The sequence below is a fragment of the Rhipicephalus microplus genome, chromosome 1 (assembly GCF_043290135.1).
Source record: "Rhipicephalus microplus isolate Deutch F79 chromosome 1, USDA_Rmic, whole genome shotgun sequence".
NCBI classification, from domain to species: Eukaryota; Metazoa; Arthropoda; class Arachnida; order Ixodida; family Ixodidae; genus Rhipicephalus; species Rhipicephalus microplus.
The window spans coordinates 215,032,925-215,056,027 of record NC_134700.1 but is presented as its reverse complement, the minus strand read 5'-3'; the positions used below and the strand labels follow the sequence as shown (position 1 = coordinate 215,056,027).

Genomic DNA, 23,103 nt, shown 5'->3' with positions numbered 1-23,103 from the left:
TGACCCGACTCGCACAATTTTTTTCTATGCCCGACCTTACTCACATGAATGTCCCCCCCCCCCCCTTCAAGGCCGCATAACAGTCTTATTAATTTTTAATAAAGGTTCACTTCTGCTACAATAATGCGAACTGCCACTGCTACAGGACTTTTGTATGTGACCTGTGCTAATACTTTAACTTACCAACATGTGACATGCCCGGTGACTTTTTTTAACAAAAGTTTACTCTTCGTTTAGACAATCAGTAACCTTCACTTCGAGAAATGTCAATCACGCATTTTGATGAATGGCGATAAGTGCGTCACCACTGCGAATCACAAAGAAACATGACAGGTTACCTTTACTTTATAAGTTTTTATTCTTGAAGGAAGATAGTCATTTACATTTATGAAAGGCGACAAGTGATTGGGCGCTGTGGTTTAGCGAAATATGAAAACAATCACAAGCGTCTGGTAAAAAGCAACACAATTTTATTATGGCGGCATTTTAGGTTATCGTTTAAGCATATTGCTATATGGCTGGCGTCATTCATTGTTCCTGAAAAGGGCGCTGACAATCTTTGTGCCGATCTGTTCGTCCTCAAGTCTGGCGCACCCAATCGAGATGACGTGTGAAAAAAAACTACGAGGCACCGAAAAGTGGGACGAAGTCCCACTTTTCAGTGCCTTGTAGTTTTTTCGGGTTTTTTCGGTGCCTCGTAGTTTTTTCGGGTTTCTTGCGGGACGAAGTCCCGCAAGAAAGAAAAAAAAGTGTGCTGCTGTTGTAAAAAGAACCTCATGACACTAATGGCCGGGGATTAACATTCCAAAACTAGGACTTATGATTATGAGGCACGCTATAGTTAATTAAGTCTCCGAGTTAATTTGGACCACTTGGAGTTTTAACAGACATCTGAGTCTACAGATGTGCTTGTAGTTAACTGCCATTGAAATGCTGCCATCATGGCCTGGAACCAAATGGCCCGGAACCTCGAGCTTTAGTGGCACTCTCTCTTTTAAAATTCACCCCCCCCCCTTTTTTTTTTCTCCTTTGCAAGTAGAGAAGTGCATCGCTTTGTACATGTCTTTTATGAAAGACGTGTACAAAGGAATGCAGTTTTTTTGTGTGTGCGCGTGTGGATGAAAAAAAGCTTTTCCCGAAAGCGAGTAGTGAGTGGAAATGTGCCCCACGAAAAGCCCCTGGAATGTGCTTCCTGCTTATGGTCCATTTCTCCAGAAAAACAAAAAAAAACAAAAAAAAGAACACTCCTTGTTCAAAAACAAAAAAAAAAAAATGCTTGTCGGGTTACACGTGTATAAGAAATCGTCAGGTATACCTTTCGAGTATCTAATTTTTAGCTAAGACAGTCCGAAGATACTGTTCGCCTTTTTTCGCATTTGTTCTTCGAGCGGAACGTGTCTGTTCGAACCCTTTTAGTTCCTAACTTCCTATAGATTCGTTGCATCTGTCGTGCCTGTCAATAAGTTGAGGTGCTGAGGTTAAAAAAAAAAGCCCTCAGAAAGAGTAAGTTTCGTGGCGATTGTAATGCAGTTCTTTTGCGAAGGCGAATGAAAGAAGTCCGAAGTTCTTCGAGTAGAATCACGCACAGGTTGACAGTGGGTGTGCTCCAACGAACATGAGTATTACTTTTGATGCAATTAGACGAATACATGTGCAGAATGCGCGGGGAAATGTTGAGCTAAGGAACATTGCATCGCAGAGTCTTTGGCGTTTTCGTTTAGGTTTCACAGACATTACGATTGCAACATTGTACGCACGTGCCCAAATTCGGAAATCATTAGGATCAGCACATGACCAAAACGTAGCACATTTGCTGAAAGAAGTTGACCACGATAAGTGATACACCATAGATGAAGCTACACGACAGCTCACAACGAAGCAATTGGGCAAACAAGAGATTAGACTCAAATGTGAAAAAAAAAAGAAGACTGGGAATCATTACCAAGCTCGCAGCTACAAAATAAAATAACTAAATGGTGTTTGTGGCAAAGGATGTTAACTTTTCAGCTGTTTGAACGTTTCAGTTGAACGATAAAGTTAACTCAAATTAGCTGAAAATGTACTAGGTCTATATAGCAGTAAACAAATTCGCCAATGAAGTAACACAAGTAAGATTTCAATAAATTTGGACCAGGTAAAAGAGCGAACGATTTGGAAAAAATAATAATTGTATTATGTTGATGCCCGTCTTAGCTGCTGATGAAATACCTCAACATGCTCAAAATACATGGGACGTATAGCGCTTACCCTGTGTCTTTCAGCACGCGACACCTTAAGGGCACGCTTCTTTGAAACATCTGATGTGAAGTTACTAACCACGCACATACATGAGACGGCATGCCACGAACATAACGATCGAGACCTAGTGTTAATGCGGTAAAGCATGCACCCTTTTCAGCTGTTCAACGCCCGCTGGGATTTGAAAGGTACAGCAAAGCGGCTGCAAGCAGTAAAATTAAATAAAAAATGCCGTAAAATAAGTTAGCGCTAGAGAATCTACTGGAGCGAACTTCATTCAGGCATTTACAGATGCTTGCCCCGCCGCGGTGGCCTAATGGCTAAGGTACTCGGCTGCTGACCCGCACGTCGCCGGATTGAATCCCGGCTGCGGCAGCTGCATTTCCGATGGAGGCGGAAATGCTGTAGGCCCGTGTGCTCAGATTTGGGTGCACGTTAAGGAACCCCAGGTGGTCGAAATTTCCGGAGCCCTTCACTACGGCGTCTCTCATAATCAAATGGTGGTTTCGGGACGTTAAACACCACATATCAATCAATTTACAGATGCTTCCAATTCGGATACTTCCAAGGAGAAAGCCATGCCTTGTCATGGCTTTCTCCAGCATTGCTTTTGATCTTCTCACCACAGACCTTCACCGCTGTGTATAACAAGGTTCTAAGAGAAACGTTGCTTGCACACGATGGACATAGGACAAGGTAGTACAGTGACCTAATTTTTTAGGTCTTGCATGCGGTGCAAATGTATCAATGTAGGGGGGGGGGAATCGATATTTAGAGCGACTATATAGGAACTTCGTTCTGCCGAGCACTTGGCCGGAAGTGCACTTGTACTTCTATTTTACCTCGCGACACCCGACGGCAGCAATTCTCTGCTTTCCATTGCAGCACAGGATGTTCGAGAACTTTACCAAGGCTGTGTGCGCCAAGGCTCTTTTTTTTTTCACGTCTGCAACATCACCGTCATTTGTAGATTTCCGTTCGCTTTCAAATGAGGTTTCCATAGCATGCATGATGTGAAGATACGATGTACGTCCGAGTTAACTCCAAGGATACACACTTGTTCTAGAGGAAACCCACACAGTTGTACTTGCTCTCCTTAAAGTACACGCTTAAAAAATAATTCAATTTTATAAAAAACACGGGCGTTCCTGGTGGTGCTGTCACACATCATCAGCAGCGCTTGAACACACAATGACGTGCAACGTGAATTGCAACGTGGTAACCATGGTTGAATGGTCTTCGGGCCTTTAACGCCGGCCAACATATAATTGGTTTTGAAAGTACCAGTAGTTCAGACAGCGGCTACGTCACTTATTGTTTTCTATGTCACCGCCACGTGCAGTGTTCGCGTCGATTTGACAACGGGTGAAATGTGACCTCATACTGGGCATGACTGCATACGTCACTGATACGGTGCACGCTAAGCCACGTGCGTACACTTTGGCAAATATTTGCCACACTGTTTTCTCTGTCTATACTAAAAGGAAGAAAGGACGACACGTGGGCAATATGTGATCGCAATCTTTATTTACATGTACAATAAATAGCCGCTGTCTGAGCGATGTATCCAAAAACATGACACACACGTATGCACAAATAAATTACGACGCTCTTGAAACATGTACCCGGCATCGCGTTCCGCATTGACACGAAAGGCAACTCGAGCAACAGGCTATGATTTGACAACTGACATAGAGGAAAAATAGATTATCCTCCTCAAAGCTTGTGAGGGGCTGTTAAGCCGATTGTCACAACAGTTAAGGCCCTAATTTTCCTCGCAGAATACAACACCTGACTCCTTATTTAAGCGTTTTGCCTGTTGCACCCCAAATTTGTCATCTTTTATGGAAAAAAAATAAGTCGTCATTTGCATTATAGAGCGACACAAACTGCAAAGAAAGTTTAGGCGTTGTTTGATAAAAAACCGCATGTACACTATTTTGAAAATGAAAACTAATGTCTTTCTGAGATGTTCCTGCTACCATCTTAGCTGACCAACTTTTGCCAGTCGATCGCAGTGCAAGAGAAAAAGAATGTGAACTATGAAAGCGCAGGGATAATGAATATGGCAAACTAGTTATTCTGAAGCCTGAAAGGAGACTGGCGTTTCAAGAAACATCAAAAAAAAAAAACTATCTATGGAAGAATAACACGAAGTTTCAATCCATGTGGTTCTACATTTGATAACGAGACCAGAAATTGTTTTTACAGCACTGAAGCCTGCTTCTTGACCCGTCAGTGTTTGCCATTTGTTCTTATGGCAGATTAATTAAAACATTTCTAAAGGCACTTTCCCCCTTGCCGGCTATAGAGGTTAACGACTCATTTGTCGTGCTGACTAAATCATAAGCAGGACAATGATACCATGAACACGTTCTCCTACATTGGTGGTAAACAAAGTTGGCTAATGTATCTGCTTGATGACCAGGGTGAAATGTTTAGTTGATGAAGAATGAGAACAAAAATGGACACTCCTACTTATTAATAACAAAAGCTGACTTCGTCCCGAGAAAAGGCACGATATATATACTTTGACTCACGAAAGAAACAGCATGCGTATGTGTTCTACAACTTTTGTTTACCCCGCTAAATTTGCCACTGCGAATAAATATAACTGATAAGATCAAACCTAGGAAGCACTTCACGAAAAGATTTTCATTGCGACAAATGACAAATTTGCGTTTAATAACCTTTTTTAACGATTATGTTCCGAATCTTAGACTTCTACTTGAATCGATTCCCTTCTGTGATATGCTATATCGTTTTTTGACGGTTCCATAAAAACAAAATGTAAGACTGGGAAAGGCAGCGCTTGGCCTTGTTTTGTTCTTTTCCTGTCTGTTGTACGCTGCTGTGCTATGTTTTGCACAAGTACAGGCAAGATTGTACCACTAGTTGCCCAATTTTAACCGCAGTTTCAGGAGCGTCAGCACCATTTAAACAGTTTGATCAAGTAGAGGTGCACACGAGACGGGGTTTAACATCATCATAGTCCTGTCATGGTGATTCGATGGCGACCACTTCTGAATGGAAATGAAGCCACTCTGAAGGCTTCCGCAGTCTACCAAATGACGCCGCCGTGTTTTCAAAGCTGGAAGCGGGTGACGACCCTGTGATGCACTCCTGGTGGCACCAATCGTCTGCCTCGCGCTCACGCCAAGAACATGACGCAAAAAGGGCACTGCAACTTCACGAACTCCAAAAGCCTGCACGCAAGCTGCAGTTGTACATTAAATTATTCTCGGAACGTCAGATTCGTTTGGTAAAGCAGTAAAGCACTGATAAAGCAGCGGTAGTGTCACTGGCGACGGTGGTGGCCTCGATTCAGCTGCCTTCAACAGAGCTAACTGCTGGCGTTCGTTCCTTTCGTAGCCGTACCTGTCTCGCCACACAACAAGGAATGTCGTAGCACTGCAGATTCCATTTCTGATCTTGTCTGTTCCCTACATCAAACACCATGGCTTCCGCACGAACGAAATGGGTGCCTGGCACTGTAGAGTGGCCCGGACCATGTCGGCCGAAAATGTGTGTGAGCCTAAATATTCTTTACATGTGTGTGCTAAAGTCACGGGTTGAAGACAATATCCGTGGTGCCGGATGAGGTGGAGAAACCGCGAAAGATTCACTCGTGCCCCGCCGGATGTAGGAGACGCCAGTGAGCGCGTTGTCATGCTTTTTCTTCTCGGCTTTCTTTTCACAGTTGAAGACTACCTGTGGCATTGAGGCTTTTTTCTCGGGTGTGACCGATGGCTTCTCTGGTTCAACCTGCAATGATCATGAACAGTGGCGTAAAATCATGGGGGATCAGGGAAGTCTGGACCCCCCTTGTATTCAGGCTAGTGAGGAGGGGGGGAGACAAGAGGTTTTTGCAAGCTTTTCTTCTTCAGATTTACTCTCCAAATCTCAAACTTGAACAGCTAAGCATAGCGCACTCTTTTTAATATTAACTCGTAAATCTGAAGCCCTCTCACTGAGTGGAAACGAAGCACAAGATTGAAAATTGTTTCTGCTTTCGAAAGGTATTGTAGAGGCCGTGTTTTCTGAAATGCCATGGGTGTCGTCTGACGTGCAGCAAATGTTGATTTCGCTAGCCTTTGTAGTACAAAGCGAGAAATTCCCGATCATCAGACTCGTTATTTAAATATGTAGACGATTTGGTGAAAGCCATAGGAAGGGTCACACGAGATTGATAGAATATAAGGATTAAATATTGACAAATTCCTGGCGAATGTTAACGCGTTTTACAGGAGAGATCCCAGGCGTAAATCATGAAAGGCTGACAGTATACACGACGTTCTTGAAGTCAAAGAAAATTTGTTTCTTTACGCGTTACATAAAAAAAGGAGTGACAGTTTTCTGAGTAGATAGTTTAAGGCGGAAAACGTATATGCTTAAAATATCATAAAGCCTACAGTTAAACTAGAAAACTAATTGACAACTATTAGCTGCTCAGGTTCAAAATCGTTTTCTTTTTAACTTATTTCAGACGGCGATTTGGTTTTCATATAAATAAAAATAAACACATATTTATAAAAAAACAAAAAGGCTGCCACGGCAATTTTCTCTATTGAGGTTGATTTGGATATACGTGATTGATCTAAGTAGACTTGAAGTAAGAAACGGCGTAGTTTCCAATAGAAAACCAAGACAACCATATAGGTTTTATTTCACGCTCATTAAGGTTGGTATCCAGATAACTGATGAACTTGTCCTCACTAAGCTCGTTTCGGAACTTACACAATCTGCAAAACAGCGCAGACACTGATCCTGAGTATTTTTTTTATTGCGACTGCAAATATATGGACACTCTCGGCTGAAGTTCGCCACCGGCGTCAGCGTGGGCATTGGCGTCTATGTCATGCACCGTATATGTATACGTATCTATATATATAGAAACGCAATAAAGAAAATATCCCAGAAAAAAATATCCGGCGTGCGGAGTCGAACGTGGGACCTCCAGGTCGTGAATGCAAGGCGTTAACCACTGTGCCATCGAGAGGTACTTCCTCAACGTTCAAATGGCAAGTTATTCATATCTACCACTTACCGCTGTTGGCGGGCATCTCGGGGGGGGGGGGAGAACTATCGTGTTTTCAGCATTATCAGCAAGATGGCGCAGTGAGCGCGCGGTGGCTCACATCTATTCCGCGTACTTTGGCCCGCGTGGAGAATAAGGGGGTGTGTGGTGTGCTCGATCGTGCACCCTTATCTTGCAGTGGGGAGAATCGTAAGTGTTGGCTAGACTTGGGGGTTTCGCCGGAGTGACTCTGTTGTAGTTACCGGGCGCACAAAGGTCACTGCAATCGATGCAAAGCCTCCGTTTGCGAAAAGGGCGCACTTTTCAGAAACAGCGAAGTAACAACTAAGACACCTATTCGCGTTCATTTACACCTGTGAATACGTTTCGTGCGTCATTTGTGCGTGAGAAACGCAGGGCACGTTTCGATCTGCTTGCCATTCTGCGCGTGACCTTCTAGTTCGTTGCGATCGCGTTCATCGCTTCGCCTTTGCGGCAACGCGGTGACTTTTTTTCTATGAGAGGATTTATTCTCTTGAAGTATTCCACAAATTGCCGTTTCGCTGAAGGCCATCATTGCCCCACATGTTGTGATAACATGCGTGCCCACATGGCCCGTCAACATACACACACAGTCATCTGCATAACGTCTCCAAGAACAACCACACACACAAAAAAAACCATGAATTCAATAAACGTCTCTTCTCTCTTCCTACGCGTTGCGGCCGAGCTACTGCATAGAAGGTTGAAGAAAGTACAAATAGGACTTTTGAGGAACTCTCAGTAACCCTTCAAAAAAAGAAAAGGCAGCATCTGGTTACGCGTTATGAAGCCTCAACCAAGCTTTGCTTGAAAAACGAATGCAGAAAGGTCAGCTTGATTCATGGTGCTTTTTTTTCAGCTCAAAACGACCCCACGAGACCGATGACGGAACAAGGCGTAATTGTCTCAGGCGTTTCTTCTCTGTTTTTATGTAACCGGTTCATCGCACGTGTAACCACTGCCTCCCACAGGATGCGCCAAAATGTCTGGAAACATTTCCGATTATTTTAAAACATTTCAACGAGACTGCGCTCACAATGCCAACCAGAGAGTTTATTCGGAAACAAACACGGACTCCAGCGATGACGCTAAAATATTCCATGCCACACGTATAAATGCCGACCCGCCTTACCCGATTACTGACGACCGCCGCCTGTGCTTGTCGCTTTTGCTGCGCATTGCTTCTTTTACTGGACAAAAGTTCGCCCAATGAAGCGTCTCATATTTCCCGGCTGCGTTTCGCTTTTTTCACCATCGCAAGCACGTGATAATATGGGCTGTTTTTCCGAAGACTGCGAAACATTCTGAAAAGTGGGTTTACGATTAGAAGATAAGGTTCAATTAAAGATAAACAGTGAGGTGTGACAAATATATCTAATGGCTAAGATTATACAACACTCAATAATGAACTTATATGCATGAATTAAATTATATATTATTATGTTAGGGCACATTTGCAAATGAAGGATTGTCGGTGAGCTTGCAAGGCATATCGCATGAAATCTGAGGGTGAGTCGAACCTGCATATGTCAAACTCCCTCAAAAATAAGAAAAGAAAGAGGAATTAATTCGATATATCAATAACTGAATACGCAACTTTCAATGAAATTATTGTATCTTCAATGTGAATTTTGTTGAGCAAGTTGGCTTCACGACGCTGCTTTACGGTAACGTAAGAAACACGGCTTCAAACCTACACATCTTTTTTTTTATCGTGTATTTTCTCACAGCTTGTAACTGAGGAAGCGGGGATATATGCAGGAGAGAGGTATGCCTAAAAAACTCTATATCGATGTAAATAGTGCGCCAATATCTTCATACGCAACTCTACGTACTCATCGAGCGACGGAAGCACTCATCATCGACAGCTTCGCGGAGAAGAGCAGCTTATTCTGCTTTACGGCATCCATCGCGTTAACGAAACGAGCGGAGATGCGAACCACATGACGGACCTGTGGCGCAACGAAACATGTGGAAAGCACACGATGGCAAGTGGTAGTTTCCATGCTCACTTCACGCGGTACCGTCTTCATCCCACCACTCGCCCTCCCGAATGCAGTTTTGAAAGGCTGCTGCCGTGAGGAACAGTCAAATATTTCTGAAGGGTAGCCTAGCCACTGTACTCTTTCGTTACTGCGCGAAAATGATTATTCGCCATATGTCTCGAGAAGCTCGTTTTTGCTAGTTTGAAAAGCACTCCAGTACGCATCGCAGCGCACTAAACTTTGCACAATGAAATGATGTTTCCAAAAATTATATATTGTAGAGCAATAGAGATATCTTCAAATAAATAAAATTATGAAATATATGTAGTTTTTGGTTTCCAGTCGGTAAACAGTGCAATGAAAACACTATATGTGCAAATATATTCAATAAAAAAAAAACTCAGCACATACATCTCGAAGATAAATAACCCAGGAAGAGCATAAAAATAATAAATGTTGTACAAAGTGTTGCTGTTCACACAGACAAAAAAAAAAAAAAGCAAAACCGAGGTGCTGCATTCCTCGTGCCATGCGGAGAAGCATTGCCTGGTTTTTCGTGAGGCACAAGTGAACTCGCTCACTTTTCTCCGTAAATTTTCGTTTTCTTGCGACAAGAGCCTCCAGGTGTTCCAATATAAATGAACGTCCATGATGTGAAGAATCCCTCTGTAAATCAGATGTCTAATGAACTTCGCTATTTCGTCTAGCGTCCCCTCTTTTCCCGAGTAGCCTCACTCAGCTTAAGTTGTCGTTCCTATGTATGCTTCCAAGCATATTTCTTAACATTTTGCACATTGTATTAAAAAAAGGACAATACTGCTCGAAAGCCTAAAACATTGCGCGCTTCTCCGTAGTCAGGGTTAAAATGTGCTACGGGGGCCTTCTTGTCGTTAGGAGAAGCTCTGCAGCCGGCGCCGGCTCACCGCACCCCAGCGAAGTGTGTACCTCGCACGTAACCCGAGTAGCTATAAGCTTGAGCACAAAGATTTGCGACGGAGGAGACAACTTGAGGCCGTAAACGAACCAAACCCATAAACGGTTGCAAATGTATAAGCCTGACGTAAAACATCGTCGCCCTAAAACGGAGGTGTTGAGGTGCTCTCATCCTCTAAGCTCGTCCTCACCCATTTCAGGTGGAATTGCAAGACTGTTTCGAGTGGCGAGTGTGTTTTGCTGCGCTGGTGCGCACCCATGCGTGCGTGACGACGACTACATAGGAGCCACTAGTGACATTGGATGCGACCCTGTGCCTAATATAACAATACAAGCAAATCCAAAGCTGCTGGAAACTGGTTGAGAAGGCCAGCTCGGCACTTCAAACATGCGGCGAGCTTTCGTAAATACTTTGTTTTTGTAAAATAAATTTTCCCTGACTCATAGAAACAGCTCTTCGTTGAATAGCTGATACAAATTTCTGGCATTTATTACTGCTCAGCACTGTCCAATTCCGAAGCTGACACTTCAATATTTGGCTTGCAAAGGTTCTTTTCATTATAGAACTTCCATGTTACTTTAGCATAATCACGAGGGGCACGGACATTCGTCAAGTTTGCCAGCCCGATGCACTTTTTCAATAACACAAGCACATTGGTTCGAGTGAAAATCTGTCAAAATTTACTTCATTGCCACACAGGGCTAATTTGAATTTGTTTTGAAAGTTGAGTGGCTGTAATGACTACTAACTAGAATGTGCTGGTTGCACGAGAAACAAATTTAACGTGACAAAATCGACAATTCAAAGCATCGATCGCGGGTGATCGATTTGAATAGGTGTGGTAACGAAAGAGTAAACGTGGTCCGCGACACCCGATGTTTGCCATATAAACTGCTGTTTTCGAACATTTTGATCGACGTGGCCGTAAATTTTTCTGTGCATTTATTTAAAGTATTTCCTTATTCGAGAAGTTCGGTAAAGAATAATTCTATTTACTCTAGTTTGATATAATCGGGCTTGATTATAGCAAGCATTTTGAGACACGCGTCACAAAAATTTTGTTGAAAATTTGCCATTGTGCCATTCGTAACGAGACGCTGTTTTGTGCATGTAAATACAAAACTCACTAGTATTACGTCCGTGTATTTGGCTGCACATTAAAATAATAATAATAATAATAATAATAATACTAATACTACTACTACTACTACTACTACTACTACTACTACTACTAATAATAATAATAATAATAATAATAATAATAATAATAATAATAATAATAATAATAATATAATATAATCATCAGCAGCCTAGCTACGCCCACTGTGGAACAAAGGTATCTTCCATGATCCGCCAATCAACGCAGTGTTGTGCTTTCTATTGTGCCATGGTATACCTGCGTACTTTTTAATCTAATCGGCCCACCTGAATTTCAGTCTCCCTTTCGTGTGTTTACCTTCTCTGCAAACCCAGTCAGTTGCCCTTAAAGACCAGCGGTTATCCTGCCTACGTGCTACGTGCCCAGCCCATGTCCATTTCTTGTTCTTGAGTTCAACTATGATATCTTTTACCACAGTTTGTTCCCTGAGCCACTATGCTCTCTTCCTACCTTTTAAGGTTACACCTATAATTTTGCTTTCCATCGCTCGCTGCGTCGTCCTCAATTTAAGCAGAAACCTCTTTGTAAGCCTTGAATACGGATCTTCAATACCTTCTTCAGAAAACGGGCCAACCGTAAATGGACGTGTTCAAGTTCTAATGGCGAAACTAAAAATGAAATAGGCTTCATTCTGTGTGCACACCCAGACACTGTGCATGATGTAGACGTAGTTGGCAAGATCAGATGCGGTGACCATAGAATGGTAAAAGCTTGTATTCGCCTAGATTTAAAAAGCAAATACAAAAACTGATACGCAGGAAGCCAATGAATGAGCTGGAGGTGAGAGAGAAAGTGCAGGAATTCAAAGTTTTGCTTTAGAATAGATTCGAGACACTGAACGAGGTAACCAACGTTAGCGTTGACTCAATGAATGATAGTATTAGTAGTATCAGGTATAACATGGAAAATGGTATACCAGGGAAAAAAAAATTTGAGCAGGCTGTAAAAAGCAGCAGATGCTTAAAAGCAGCGAAGGCAGATTTGTGCATAGGCGAAAATCGGATGTAAGCATTGAGGAACAAGGAAGGCAATGTGATAACCAATATGGATGGAATAGTCGAGGTGGCGGAGTAGCCCTACAGAGAGCTGTACAGCATCCAAAACAACCAGGAGAGAAACAATAATAGTACAGGGGAATTCGACATCCGACGATTAACGAGAGGGGAAGTCAGAAATTTTAGTATGTGCTATAAAAAAACAGGTAAATATGGTACTTTGTAATTAACTATAATTTCCACAATATTGATCATCGCTGAATTCCACCACCCCTGACAGATTACTCTGAAGGCAAATCGAAGTTTCATCAAATAGGGTGAAGCAAATAGGACATGAACGAATTGAATCTTATATAAAATAAGAATCTAGTAGCTCTCTTTTTCATTCGATATCATTTAATTTTATGAAACGTCAGTGTAGGGGAATACGGCCGCTCTAGTAAGTGAAGTAGTTTTTATGCTAACTGTCGTCTCAACGTGAAGTAAGCGGTAAGAGTACGGTGCCCACAAGGGTATATGGAGCCATGTACTAATGTTCGTCGAAATAGCACACGTGCCAGCGCTCGTGTCCACGACCCTTTTGTTGCTCGAGCAACGCAACCCCCCTCACTCTAACGAAACCCTTCACGTTCCTTCGGCCGAAGAAAGAGAGGCGGGTCGGTCACTCTTTCCCTTTTGATCAATCGGCGGAAGGACTCGCACGCGGTGTGATGTTGTCGAATGCCCCTTTTATTGGGATAACAATTATGTGGACACTCTCGGTTGGATTTCGCCGCCGGCGTGGGCGTGGCGTCATCATCGGCGTCGATGTCATGCACCGTATATGTATACGTATCTAAATATATGAAAGTGCCAGAAAGAAAGCAAAATTAGAAAAAAGACTCCGGCGCGCGGCATCGAACGTAGGACCTTAGCGTCGTGAATGTGAGGCTTTAACCACCGAGCTACCGGAAGCACCTCTTTCAATGTACAAACAGCAAGCTATCTATATCTTCTACTTACCGCTGCTGGCAGGCATCTAAGGGGGGGGGGGGGGCTATCGCGTTTTCAGCATTACCAGCAAGATGGCGCAATGCGGCGCACTGGCGGCTCTCATCTCTCACGCGTACTTTGGCCTGTGGAGAGGAGGTGATTGGACGAGCTCTCACGCGCCCTTCTCTCCCGGTGGGGAAAATCATACACCTTGTCTGGCGTTCGGCATGCACAGAAATGATTCTGTTGCAGTTACAGGGCGCACAAAGGTCACTGCAATCATTGCACAGCCTCCGTTTGAGAAAAGGGTGTGCTTTTCAGACACAGTGAAGTAGCAACTGAAACGCTGATTCAGGTGCATCTGTACCTGTGAGTACGTTTCGTGTGTATTTGTTCGAGGGAAACGCGGGGCACGTTTTGATCTGCTTGCCATTCCGCGCGTGACTTTGATTTGTTGCTATCGCGTTCATTGCTTCACCTTAGCGGCAAAGCTGTGACTTTCGTGTAACAGAGTGGCTGTCTTCTATCGCTGCTTCAGCCGGGTTTACATCAGCTCGTTCCCATTTACCCCCACATAAAATGTACTCATGCGCTGGGCTAGTGTTATCAATTTATTACTTGTACGTAACATGACAGCGATCACAAAAAACCCACCGAGAGTGTAGATATAATTGCTATCGCAATAAAATCTTAGAGAAGTGCTCGCAGTTTCAAAAGAACATGTATGTGCTTACACATCTTCTCACAGAGTATAGTTGAGAGTTCGACGGCTTCATATCCTATTTACCCTTTCTTCACATACTGTCACGATAGCACTACCCATTGTACGGAAATTTAACTTTGCGGGTGTTCTGGTGTCCTATGTTGTTTTCTGCAGGATTCATGAGCGTTACGAAATGCCATTCGTAAATATTCAACAACAGATATACAACACCTGCAAGGAATATATAATCCTTCAACTTCGCCATTCCTGCAAATACAAAGAAAGTTATTTTAATCGACTATATGTACCGTTTAAAACTCTCTTCTGTTCTCCTATTCTGTTCTCCTATTAAAGCTCTCTTCAGTTCTCCTATTGATGCGTGTGAAGGCTGTGTCATTTGCACACACCGTACTTTTCGGTGAGTTAAAAATGCACATATAAGTGTGGTTTTCTTCGAAACATCAACGTAACTGCTTTAATTACTTCGGTGGCTTCCAGCGGCTGCTACTTCTATTGCGATGTTACCTGGTTTGTTATTCAGAAAGTAGTTAATTTTAGATATGCTAGGGATAGATACATGGACAGTGCATAGCCACAACATACGTATGAGCGAAAGTAGATGGTGCTGCAGGTCCATGGGACCACGAGATATGTTGTGACTCGTATGCCGCTTCAATTTAATCGGTATTTACGGTGTCTATATTCATATTTTCGCGCTCTTTAAAACCAGCCCTTTTCCGGGTACGTGTCTGCTCTTTTTGTGTGTCTATTTACGAGCTAGGCCTCTTTTACTTTGCGAAGGTTGACCTTTCGCTGAGGTTTAGCAGTTACTCCAGTGAAAGTTAAACGACCTCTGCCTTCCTCCTATTCAAGCTGTTGCCTTCCTTTTGCAATTTGGAACTGTTGTTTGGTCACTAGAAGGCAGAAATATGACTTAGTAAAGCTTGGTACTTGCATGCTGAAATGCAGAGAGACACGAAAAAAAAAAAAAACTGGAGCATTTGAAACAGAACAGAAAAGGGAGTCCTTTTCAATCCTGTCTCGAGTCCTTCCTTGGTGTCTGCTCGCCTATTTGTATTCCAGAATGCACAAAGCTGCGTGACCGAGACACGAATGGGAGGAATACAGGTGCCTCATTCATCCCGCCTGTTCGTGTCTCATTCGCACAGCTTTGAGCATCTTTACCTTCCTCCTTCTCTATTTCACAAGAAGCGGACGTGGCTGCTATATGTGACAACATTCAAGCATATCTTACGTAGTCTTTCCCGACGTTGAACCTTAGGTGACGTCGAAACTTCTCCGGCGCAAACCAGAAGAGTACGTCTCCTACTTGGCATATCAGTTTGGGATTCATGGTGTCCGTGCTTGTTGATGATGCTGCGTACGAGAGAAGAACCCACGTAAAACTTTGTCGTATGTATTAAAAAAGAAGACATATGTTATTTTAGGAATTTGTTTTCTTGCACTCTTCTTGAGCCATCAGTCTGGATGTCATAGAAACGATGCTAACACGAGCGGGAGCACCATGACGACTTACGATGCATTATATAGCTTCCTATGAGCCAATATCGGATCCCTAGCTGTGCGAATAGGTTCATGTATTGACGTGCATGCCAAGACACAGGCGGTGGCAACACGGGAAGAGGACCGTCGTGACGTATTCGCCGCAGATCCAGCACACTTGGTGAAATGTTACGCTGCTAAAATGGGCTGCATACTATATCAGCACTGTAGACGACCATACGAGACGAAGAGAAGGCCCAAACTCAGAAATGTATGGCTTCCAAGTGGTCACCTTCCACACTGTGCCATTAGGGCATATGCGTACGTAATTACATGAGAATTCAAACATAAATAAGATTTCGGTAGAAAAAGCTATATCGCATTTTAAGGCTATTTGAGTGTTTTTTTTTTCGGCTTCAACATTCAGGGTCTTCACAGAGATACAAAAAGTGAGTGGTCATTATACTGTCATGACAGCACCATTTCAAAAAGAAATATTTTCTTCCAGTTTCAAACAAAAGTTTTATTTTTTTTGAAATTCAGAAATCTCTGAAGTGATGCGGCTCACGTTCGGCTTCACAATATTAGAGCACATGACATCTATAGGGCTGCATGATGCGAAGTCATTCACACATTAATGACGCTGAAGTTCAATTACTCTCTAAAAGTAGCAGTAAGATGCAAATCATTTTCCAACAGCAAAAAGCGTATACCACACACACGGACACATACACATACACACAAACATTTTGTATACACTATATATGAAACTCGGGTTATATATATTCTACCATGCTAGTTGCACAACAACGTGGAGAGAAAAAAAAAGAAACGCAATGAGGAATAACATTACCTGTCACAGATCTCTCTCACTCTCTCTTTCTCTTTATATATATATATATATATATATATATATATATATATATATATATATATATATCTTTTTTAGGACAATAAGAAGACAAGACCTTATTTCACAAGTGATAAACTGCATTATTTCCGAAATAAAACACTTAAATGTGTTCGCTTTTTTCAATAATTGATAACAAATGCACACTTACAAGTGAAATAGCTGACTGGGACGGCTACCACGAGCAAGGCAAACCAGGATAGCATGCTGTACCAAAGGCTTGAGAGAGCATAGACATCCGGCATCACACCACTGCACATAAATGGAAGTGTTTAAGTAAGTGAGAGTGTTTCACCGTAGTTGCAGTGAAGTAAAGACAGACAGACAGACAGACAGACAGACAGACAGACAGACAGACAGACAGACAGACAGACAGACAGACAGACAGACAGACAGACAGACAGACAGACAGAGAAGGAACTTTCTAAGGGTCCTGAGGAGGCAGCCAGTGCAGTCTCACAGAGGACCCCTGGCTTGCTGTCGGCCGATCCCATGTTGGAACCGGAGGCCATGCATCTCTGCTCTCTCACGAGCCCTCTAAAGATTGTAAAGTATATTCGCTTGACCTCCTTTTATTTTAGCGTCAGTCTGATTGCTGTGATTCTGTGATTCGAAGGCAGCGCTTCAGAGTTTGCAGTCTGCCATGCGTTGGAGGAGTCATGACCAATTGGTACAAGAAATAAGACATTGCCATCATGAAGCTCTAGCACGAGGGCATGATATTATATATCAATGGCTGCCTGGACATATCGGTATTACCGGAAATCAATTAGCCGATGACGCAGCCCGCTCAGCCCATGAAGGAACCCGTGTAGTCCCGATTCCTCTATCAAGGAATGATGCAGCAAGACCACTTTACCTGCTGGCTCGAGATCTCACACGCACGTTCTGGTCGTCTACCAGCTTCCAAAGGTGTCAATTTTATGAACTGGATCCTTCGCTCAAGCTAAAGCTACCATCACAACTTTCCCGCTCCGATGCGACACTGTTATGCCGCCTTTGGTTGGGTGTTGCATTTACAAAGGTGTACTCCTTTCGCATTGGTATGGCAGACACTCCTACATGCGACTACTGCGGAGCTGAAGAGACCATCGAACACGTCCTGTGCAGCTGCGCTTGCTACGACACACAGCGATGCCAGCTCCGGATGGTTTTGAATCAACTTGACCCCGGACCATTTTGTGTGCAGAAGATACTAGGACCTTGGGCATCTGCCTCAGTTGCGCAGAAAGCAACTAAAGCACTGCTAATTTACCTAAAGTCAACAAACCTGAGTGACCGCCTGTAGACTGTGTGTGCTCCCCGAGTGTGCTCGTGATTGTGTGTACCTTCTCATCTTTCTGCAACCTCTTTTCTCCCTTTATCCCTTCCCCAGTGCAGGGTAGCAAACCGGATGTGCGTCTGGTTAACCTCCCTGCCTTTCCTTGCATCTTTATCTCTCTCTCTCTCTCTGATTGCTGTGCGACATTTAGAGCATGCAAAATTAAAAATTTTTACTTTAGTTCACAGGTAACACTATGCGAGATATTGTAACAGACACTCGAACCTTTTTTAGACGTTCTGGTACCACTGCCAAGGCATCTGTGATGTAACTATGAATAAGCACTGTTTAAAGGAAATGTATATCAAAAATAGAACCGAGTGAGCAGGCAGCACTGTTTTGCAGCACTTCGCAAATGGTAGCGCATGTATATATTCTTTTTTCGTTTTAAGCTACTCCTCCGTCTTCACGCATAGTTTACTCGGAGCAACAAAACGCATGCAAATAACCTGCAATGACTGAGGTCGGCTTCGTTTAAACTGTGAACCCAACCACACCAGAGCCACAACCATATTGAAATACAACGTAATAAATTTCTCCGATCAGTCAATTCACAGTCAATCTGGAAAGGTCGTTTGGCCTCTTCTCAGCAACAAGAGCAGTTCTCTTGCAGTTGTGAAATGGGCATGTGACAATGATTGCACGAGGACATTATATCGACGCGCTTGGCGAACCAAGCATCCCAGGAAGGCTATTTCATTTAATAATGAACTCCCTTATAGTTCACCATGACCTTAGCCAGGGAGGGGTGTTGGTGAGAATTCAACCTCCCTCCCAGCAAAAATTTCAATTTTGCTTAAGTATGCATACATGCGCATATACAAACGCATTTACGGACATTAATAGCGTATGGTTGAGCCCCCCCCCCCCCCCCTCCTTCTCCAATAAAAAACACTTCTGGCTACGACACTGCAGTTCACATTTCTTTATCACGATGACGAAAGCTAAGATTAGCCGCGGCGCCTCTCCAAAAGTCGTACTGAGCTGAGAAGCAGGTTTTCCATTATGCAACTTTCACTAGACTATGTGATGTTGCGCGACGTGCTTAAGAATCAGTGTGCATGTAGCGATGATATCTGCATTTGGTCTTCAGGTTCCTCATCGGAACAATAGACAGTTATAGCATACCGGGCTTACAGGGATGCCGGGCGCGTACCGGGATCGAAGTGCGCACGCGCCGATACGTATACGTTACCCGTACCGCTTACAGTACGCGGGCTATTTTTCAGATTTAACGCTACCGTGTTACGTAAAACACTGCGGCGCTTTCGGACGCCCGCTTCGAAGTGATTTTCCCGTAGTTGCTGAAAGATTCCCCTTGTTCGCAGCAAACGAATGCTTAAAGTGGCTTCGCTTGCCTTCAGTTAGCTTCGACTACCGAATATTACGAATAAGTTCACGTAGTTATCGGGATAGCTTCCCATTTCTAACGTGTGTAGACCTAACTACAAGACTGATGTAAACAAATCGGCAACTTAAACGTTTTCGCGTTTGGTGCGTGGTTCATATTTATTTAAGTTCATTATTACTAAAATAAACTTGTAACAATGCTTCGCGCAGTGACATAAGCAGACATTCTCGTCTTCCTTTCTTTTTTTTACTATTCTTACTTCTCTATGCTCCAACAGGTGGCGCCACCATACCAGCTGCAGCACGTAAACCACGTAAATGCTATCCCGCTAAACTATAAGACGCTCTCCACAACGAACGTATACTGCACGGTAACGCCATACCCTTAACCTCTTCTATCACGCTAACAGTAAACTATAACAAGCAACACAGCGATGTGCAGGGGGAAATGCCTTTCGATGCATTTGCCTGTGCGTAATCTGCATGTGGCAGATACGAAGTGTGCTACATTTCAAGCGAAGCGCCGATATCAGATTATAACTCACGGCGCCACACCGAAGATACGCTGTAACGCTTCGTGACGAAAACTTGCCCTTGTCTAAACAGCTAAAATGCTCAGGTGGCGGCCATAAAGCCGGGTCTTTTAGTGTTATAGTCGCCATGATAATAGGGCCTGTTTTGTGAGGTACAGCCGTGGCCACGTCTGTGTAGAGCACGCGAACAGCCACTTTTTGCTTTGTGGGGCGAAACCTTGGGGCAGTATTAGGCTCTGACGTGGTCAGCCTGACAACTAGGCCATGCGGGCTCCTGATACACCACTTCAGAGCCCAAAAATGCCTCAAGATTTCGGCCCGCAGGGCAAAAACCGGCTGCTCGAGCGCTCTACAAAGATGTGGCCACGGCTGAATATTTCGTGTATTGCGTATGGGACAATATGCAATCAAGCTCAGAAAGTTTGCATTTCTGGCAGCTTTGCAGAGGTTAGAAGTTCAAACATTACGCACACGTCTAGGAGTGCTTTATGTAGGACGGCCCGAGCTTCTCGGGTGGACGAGTCTGTCCCGAGCTGCCCCGCCGCGGTGCACTCTAGTGGCTACGGTACTCGGCTGCTGACCCGCAGGTCACGGGATCGAATCCCGGCTGCGGCAGCTGCATTTACGATGAAGGCGAAAATGTTGTAGGCCCGTGTACTCAGATTTGGGTGCACGTTAAAGAACCCCAGGTGGTCGAAATTTGCGGAGCCCTCCACTACGGTGTCTCTCGTAATCACATGGTGGTTTTGGGACGTTAAACCCCACATATCAATCAATGAGTTCGCTCCAAGCTCACTCTACGGCAGCCATGACATAAAGACAGTGCGGAGCGCTGGTAAATTTGACTACAAGAACGCACGTTGCGTCAGAAACACACGTGGGGCATTTGTGGCTGTTATCATAGGAACATCATCACGTGCGAACACGCCAGAGCCGCCCCTCAGACAACATTTCAACAGTGCAGCGACGTCAGCGTGATTGCCGAGCTATCTTTTTGCCAACTCAATACGCGGCTCCCACATTCGTATTAGTGGGCGTTTGTCTTCTTCCGGGCAGGTGTTTTCGTTCCACTTGCAGCAGGCAAATTTCTACTCTCGAAGACAGCAATGGTGCATATGCAGCACTTTCATGCTGCTTGTTTCGCTTCGATAAAATATTACAGATAAATATAAAGACATGTTGTGACCAGGGGCGCTCGCATCACAACAGCAACGCAGCTGTGAGTGAATACGTGGCGAGGACGGTGAAATTGAATGCCATCCATGGTAGCCACGCGATGATATAACTTTTACTTTTGAGTGCGTGTGTGCATACTGTGCGTGATAAAGTTGATGATGGATCGTGCCCCTCGCTGGTCTGGCGGCGTGAGCCCTGCTCCTCGGCAAAAACAAATGTGGAAGGTGGACCCGATTTTCGCCGTGAGCTTCTGTCAATTAAACTGATTGACGCATGAAATCGGATACAAACACGTCGATTCTGAGACACGATGTTCTGAGAGGGCCCCGGTTCAACTCGTGACTATATACCACGGTGCTGGCGTGACTGTCAAGTGTTTGATGCGGTGAGAGGTAAGCAGCAGCTTCTTTGCGTATAAAATAATTTGGTCAGTTTGCACTACCTATGCAAGGCTGCAGCCATAGAGGAGCTTGTGATAACCTAGCTTCTTTCAGCATTTTATGTCGGTCGTATACTCAGCCTTCATCAAAGCCAAGAGTGTGTCAGCTCTGTCCTAATTTGGATTATGCTAGTTAGCTAGGGTTTAATAAACATAACACTAAACAGTTTTGTCTTCAATAAAGTTTCATAGAGAACTGCTGTAATTGTCGCGGGTGTAATTTACAAGGCTATGATTAGTATGAAGCCATGTAGCGTAATCCTAATTAGAAATAGCCTAATTGTCATCGTATCAATAATGTCTAATTGTCATGGTTTTACTAAGCGTGATCATTATTAACGTCGCGTTAATTAACATAATTTAGCCCCGCCGCGGTGGTCTAGTGGCTAAGGTACTCGGCTGCTGACCCACAGGTCGTGGGATCGAATCCCGGCTGCGGCGGCTGCATTTCCGATGGAGGCGGAAATGTTGTAGGCCCGTGTGCTCAGATTTGGGTGCACGTTAAAGAACCCCAGGTGGTCGAAATTTCTGTAGCCCTTCACTACGGCGTCTCTCATAATCATAGCGTGGTTTTGGGACGTTAAACCCCACAAATACATACAATTAACATAGTTTAGCTAGCACGTAAACTAGCATGCTTTAGTTAGCATGGTCCTTGCTTTCCATGGCTTCGTTTGCGTAGTCTTATTAAGATGTAGCATAATCGCATTAGTCTTACCACGACTTGGTTTAACTATATTGGTCATAGCTCGTCCTGGCCTACTAGCGAAGTGTACTACCCAGTAAAATAGCGAATTAGCTGGCCGCACGTACTGTAGGGTGATAGCAGGTGGTTAAGACGACGAAGAGGGCGCGCACTGGCAGAGAAGCGCACTGGGATGTACAGGCCGATGATTAACACGTGGCCTTGGGTTTAGCTGCGGTCTCGGTGTTGTAAGGCGCCCGGCCAGAACTAATCTCAGAGGTCACCTCGCTGATTATTCTAAAGCGAACATAGTCCGGACATTAAAAGTTTCTAAATAAATTTGAACACCCCTTGCCTTTAAAAATGTCACCCGGAAACTTTTTTGACACATTTATTGCATGGGTGCAATTCTGCACACACTGGAACGACAAAAAAATGAGAAAAAGATGCCTCTGGTTTGAAAACACTTTGTCGACCGTCCTTGACGCGATGCCGGGTTCCATCGTAACCAATGAAACGTAGTAAGCTGAGGGGACATTTCCGTACTGTTGGTTCACTCAAAAGGGGGTGTCACCCGAGCTCGGAAAGATCCTGAGTTTCACACAGCTCGGGCCATCCTGTATAGTTCAGCGCACTGCACTTCAACGAAGAAAACGGTTGTTGAAGCATCCGTCTGCCATCGACCCTTGCTGCTCTTGAGAAATTTTCACAGAACATCTGTGCCTGCTCATGTGCCGCGAACATCAGTATATGTGGACTACTTAATTTCCGGGTCCGTACTTCATTTTTAAGGTCTCTTTTACATCATGAAAACCCAGTTTCTTTAAGCTTTCCGCTGGGCGATCTCGTGACCCTATACTGGCATAAATTTCCCGTTCCTATATAACATTCCAGGAGTCACTTGGCCGAAAAGCAAGCGTTCACACTGCTTAGTGCTTCCTTCTACCCGTCGTGTTGCGTGCTGCCGTACTTGTGTAACGCACACCCAAAATGTATACACTTTGATTTCGACATGTGGGAAATAATAGAAGAGTGTGTGCACTGTACGATGTCTGTGCACGTTAAACATACCCATTTGCTCGAGAGAGAGAGAATTGATATTGATTGATATGTAGGGTTTAACGTCCCAAAACCACCATAT

At 43.9% G+C, this 23,103-nt stretch overlaps 2 protein-coding genes across 3 annotated transcripts in view; one reads left to right on the top strand and one right to left on the bottom strand.

Annotated features, from left to right (window-relative positions):
- The window catches only part of LOC142806804 (galactosylceramide sulfotransferase-like), a 30,717-nt gene extending 20,113 nt beyond the window's left edge, over positions 1-10,604 (top strand). Inside the window, exon 7 of the mRNA XM_075891300.1 lies at positions 10,416-10,604. Within this exon, the coding sequence (XP_075747415.1) occupies positions 10,416-10,499 (84 nt within the window). The 3' untranslated portion in view covers positions 10,500-10,604. The remainder of the gene's footprint in view (positions 1-10,415) is intronic.
- LOC142806778 (sodium-dependent multivitamin transporter-like) overlaps positions 3,745-23,103 on the bottom strand; it is a 59,763-nt gene continuing 40,404 nt past the window's right edge. Inside the window, exons 14-16 of one of the 2 annotated variants that reach the window (XM_075891296.1) lie at positions 16,610-16,710; positions 15,301-15,422; positions 3,745-6,003 (exon numbers count right to left, since the gene is read on the bottom strand). In XM_075891296.1, the coding sequence (XP_075747411.1) occupies positions 5,785-6,003; positions 15,301-15,422; positions 16,610-16,710 (442 nt within the window). In that variant the 3' untranslated portion in view covers positions 3,745-5,784. Of the gene's footprint in view, positions 6,004-8,329; positions 8,602-15,300; positions 15,423-16,609; positions 16,711-23,103 lie in introns of those variants that run through there. The other variant, XM_075891297.1, reaches the window with a different exon arrangement.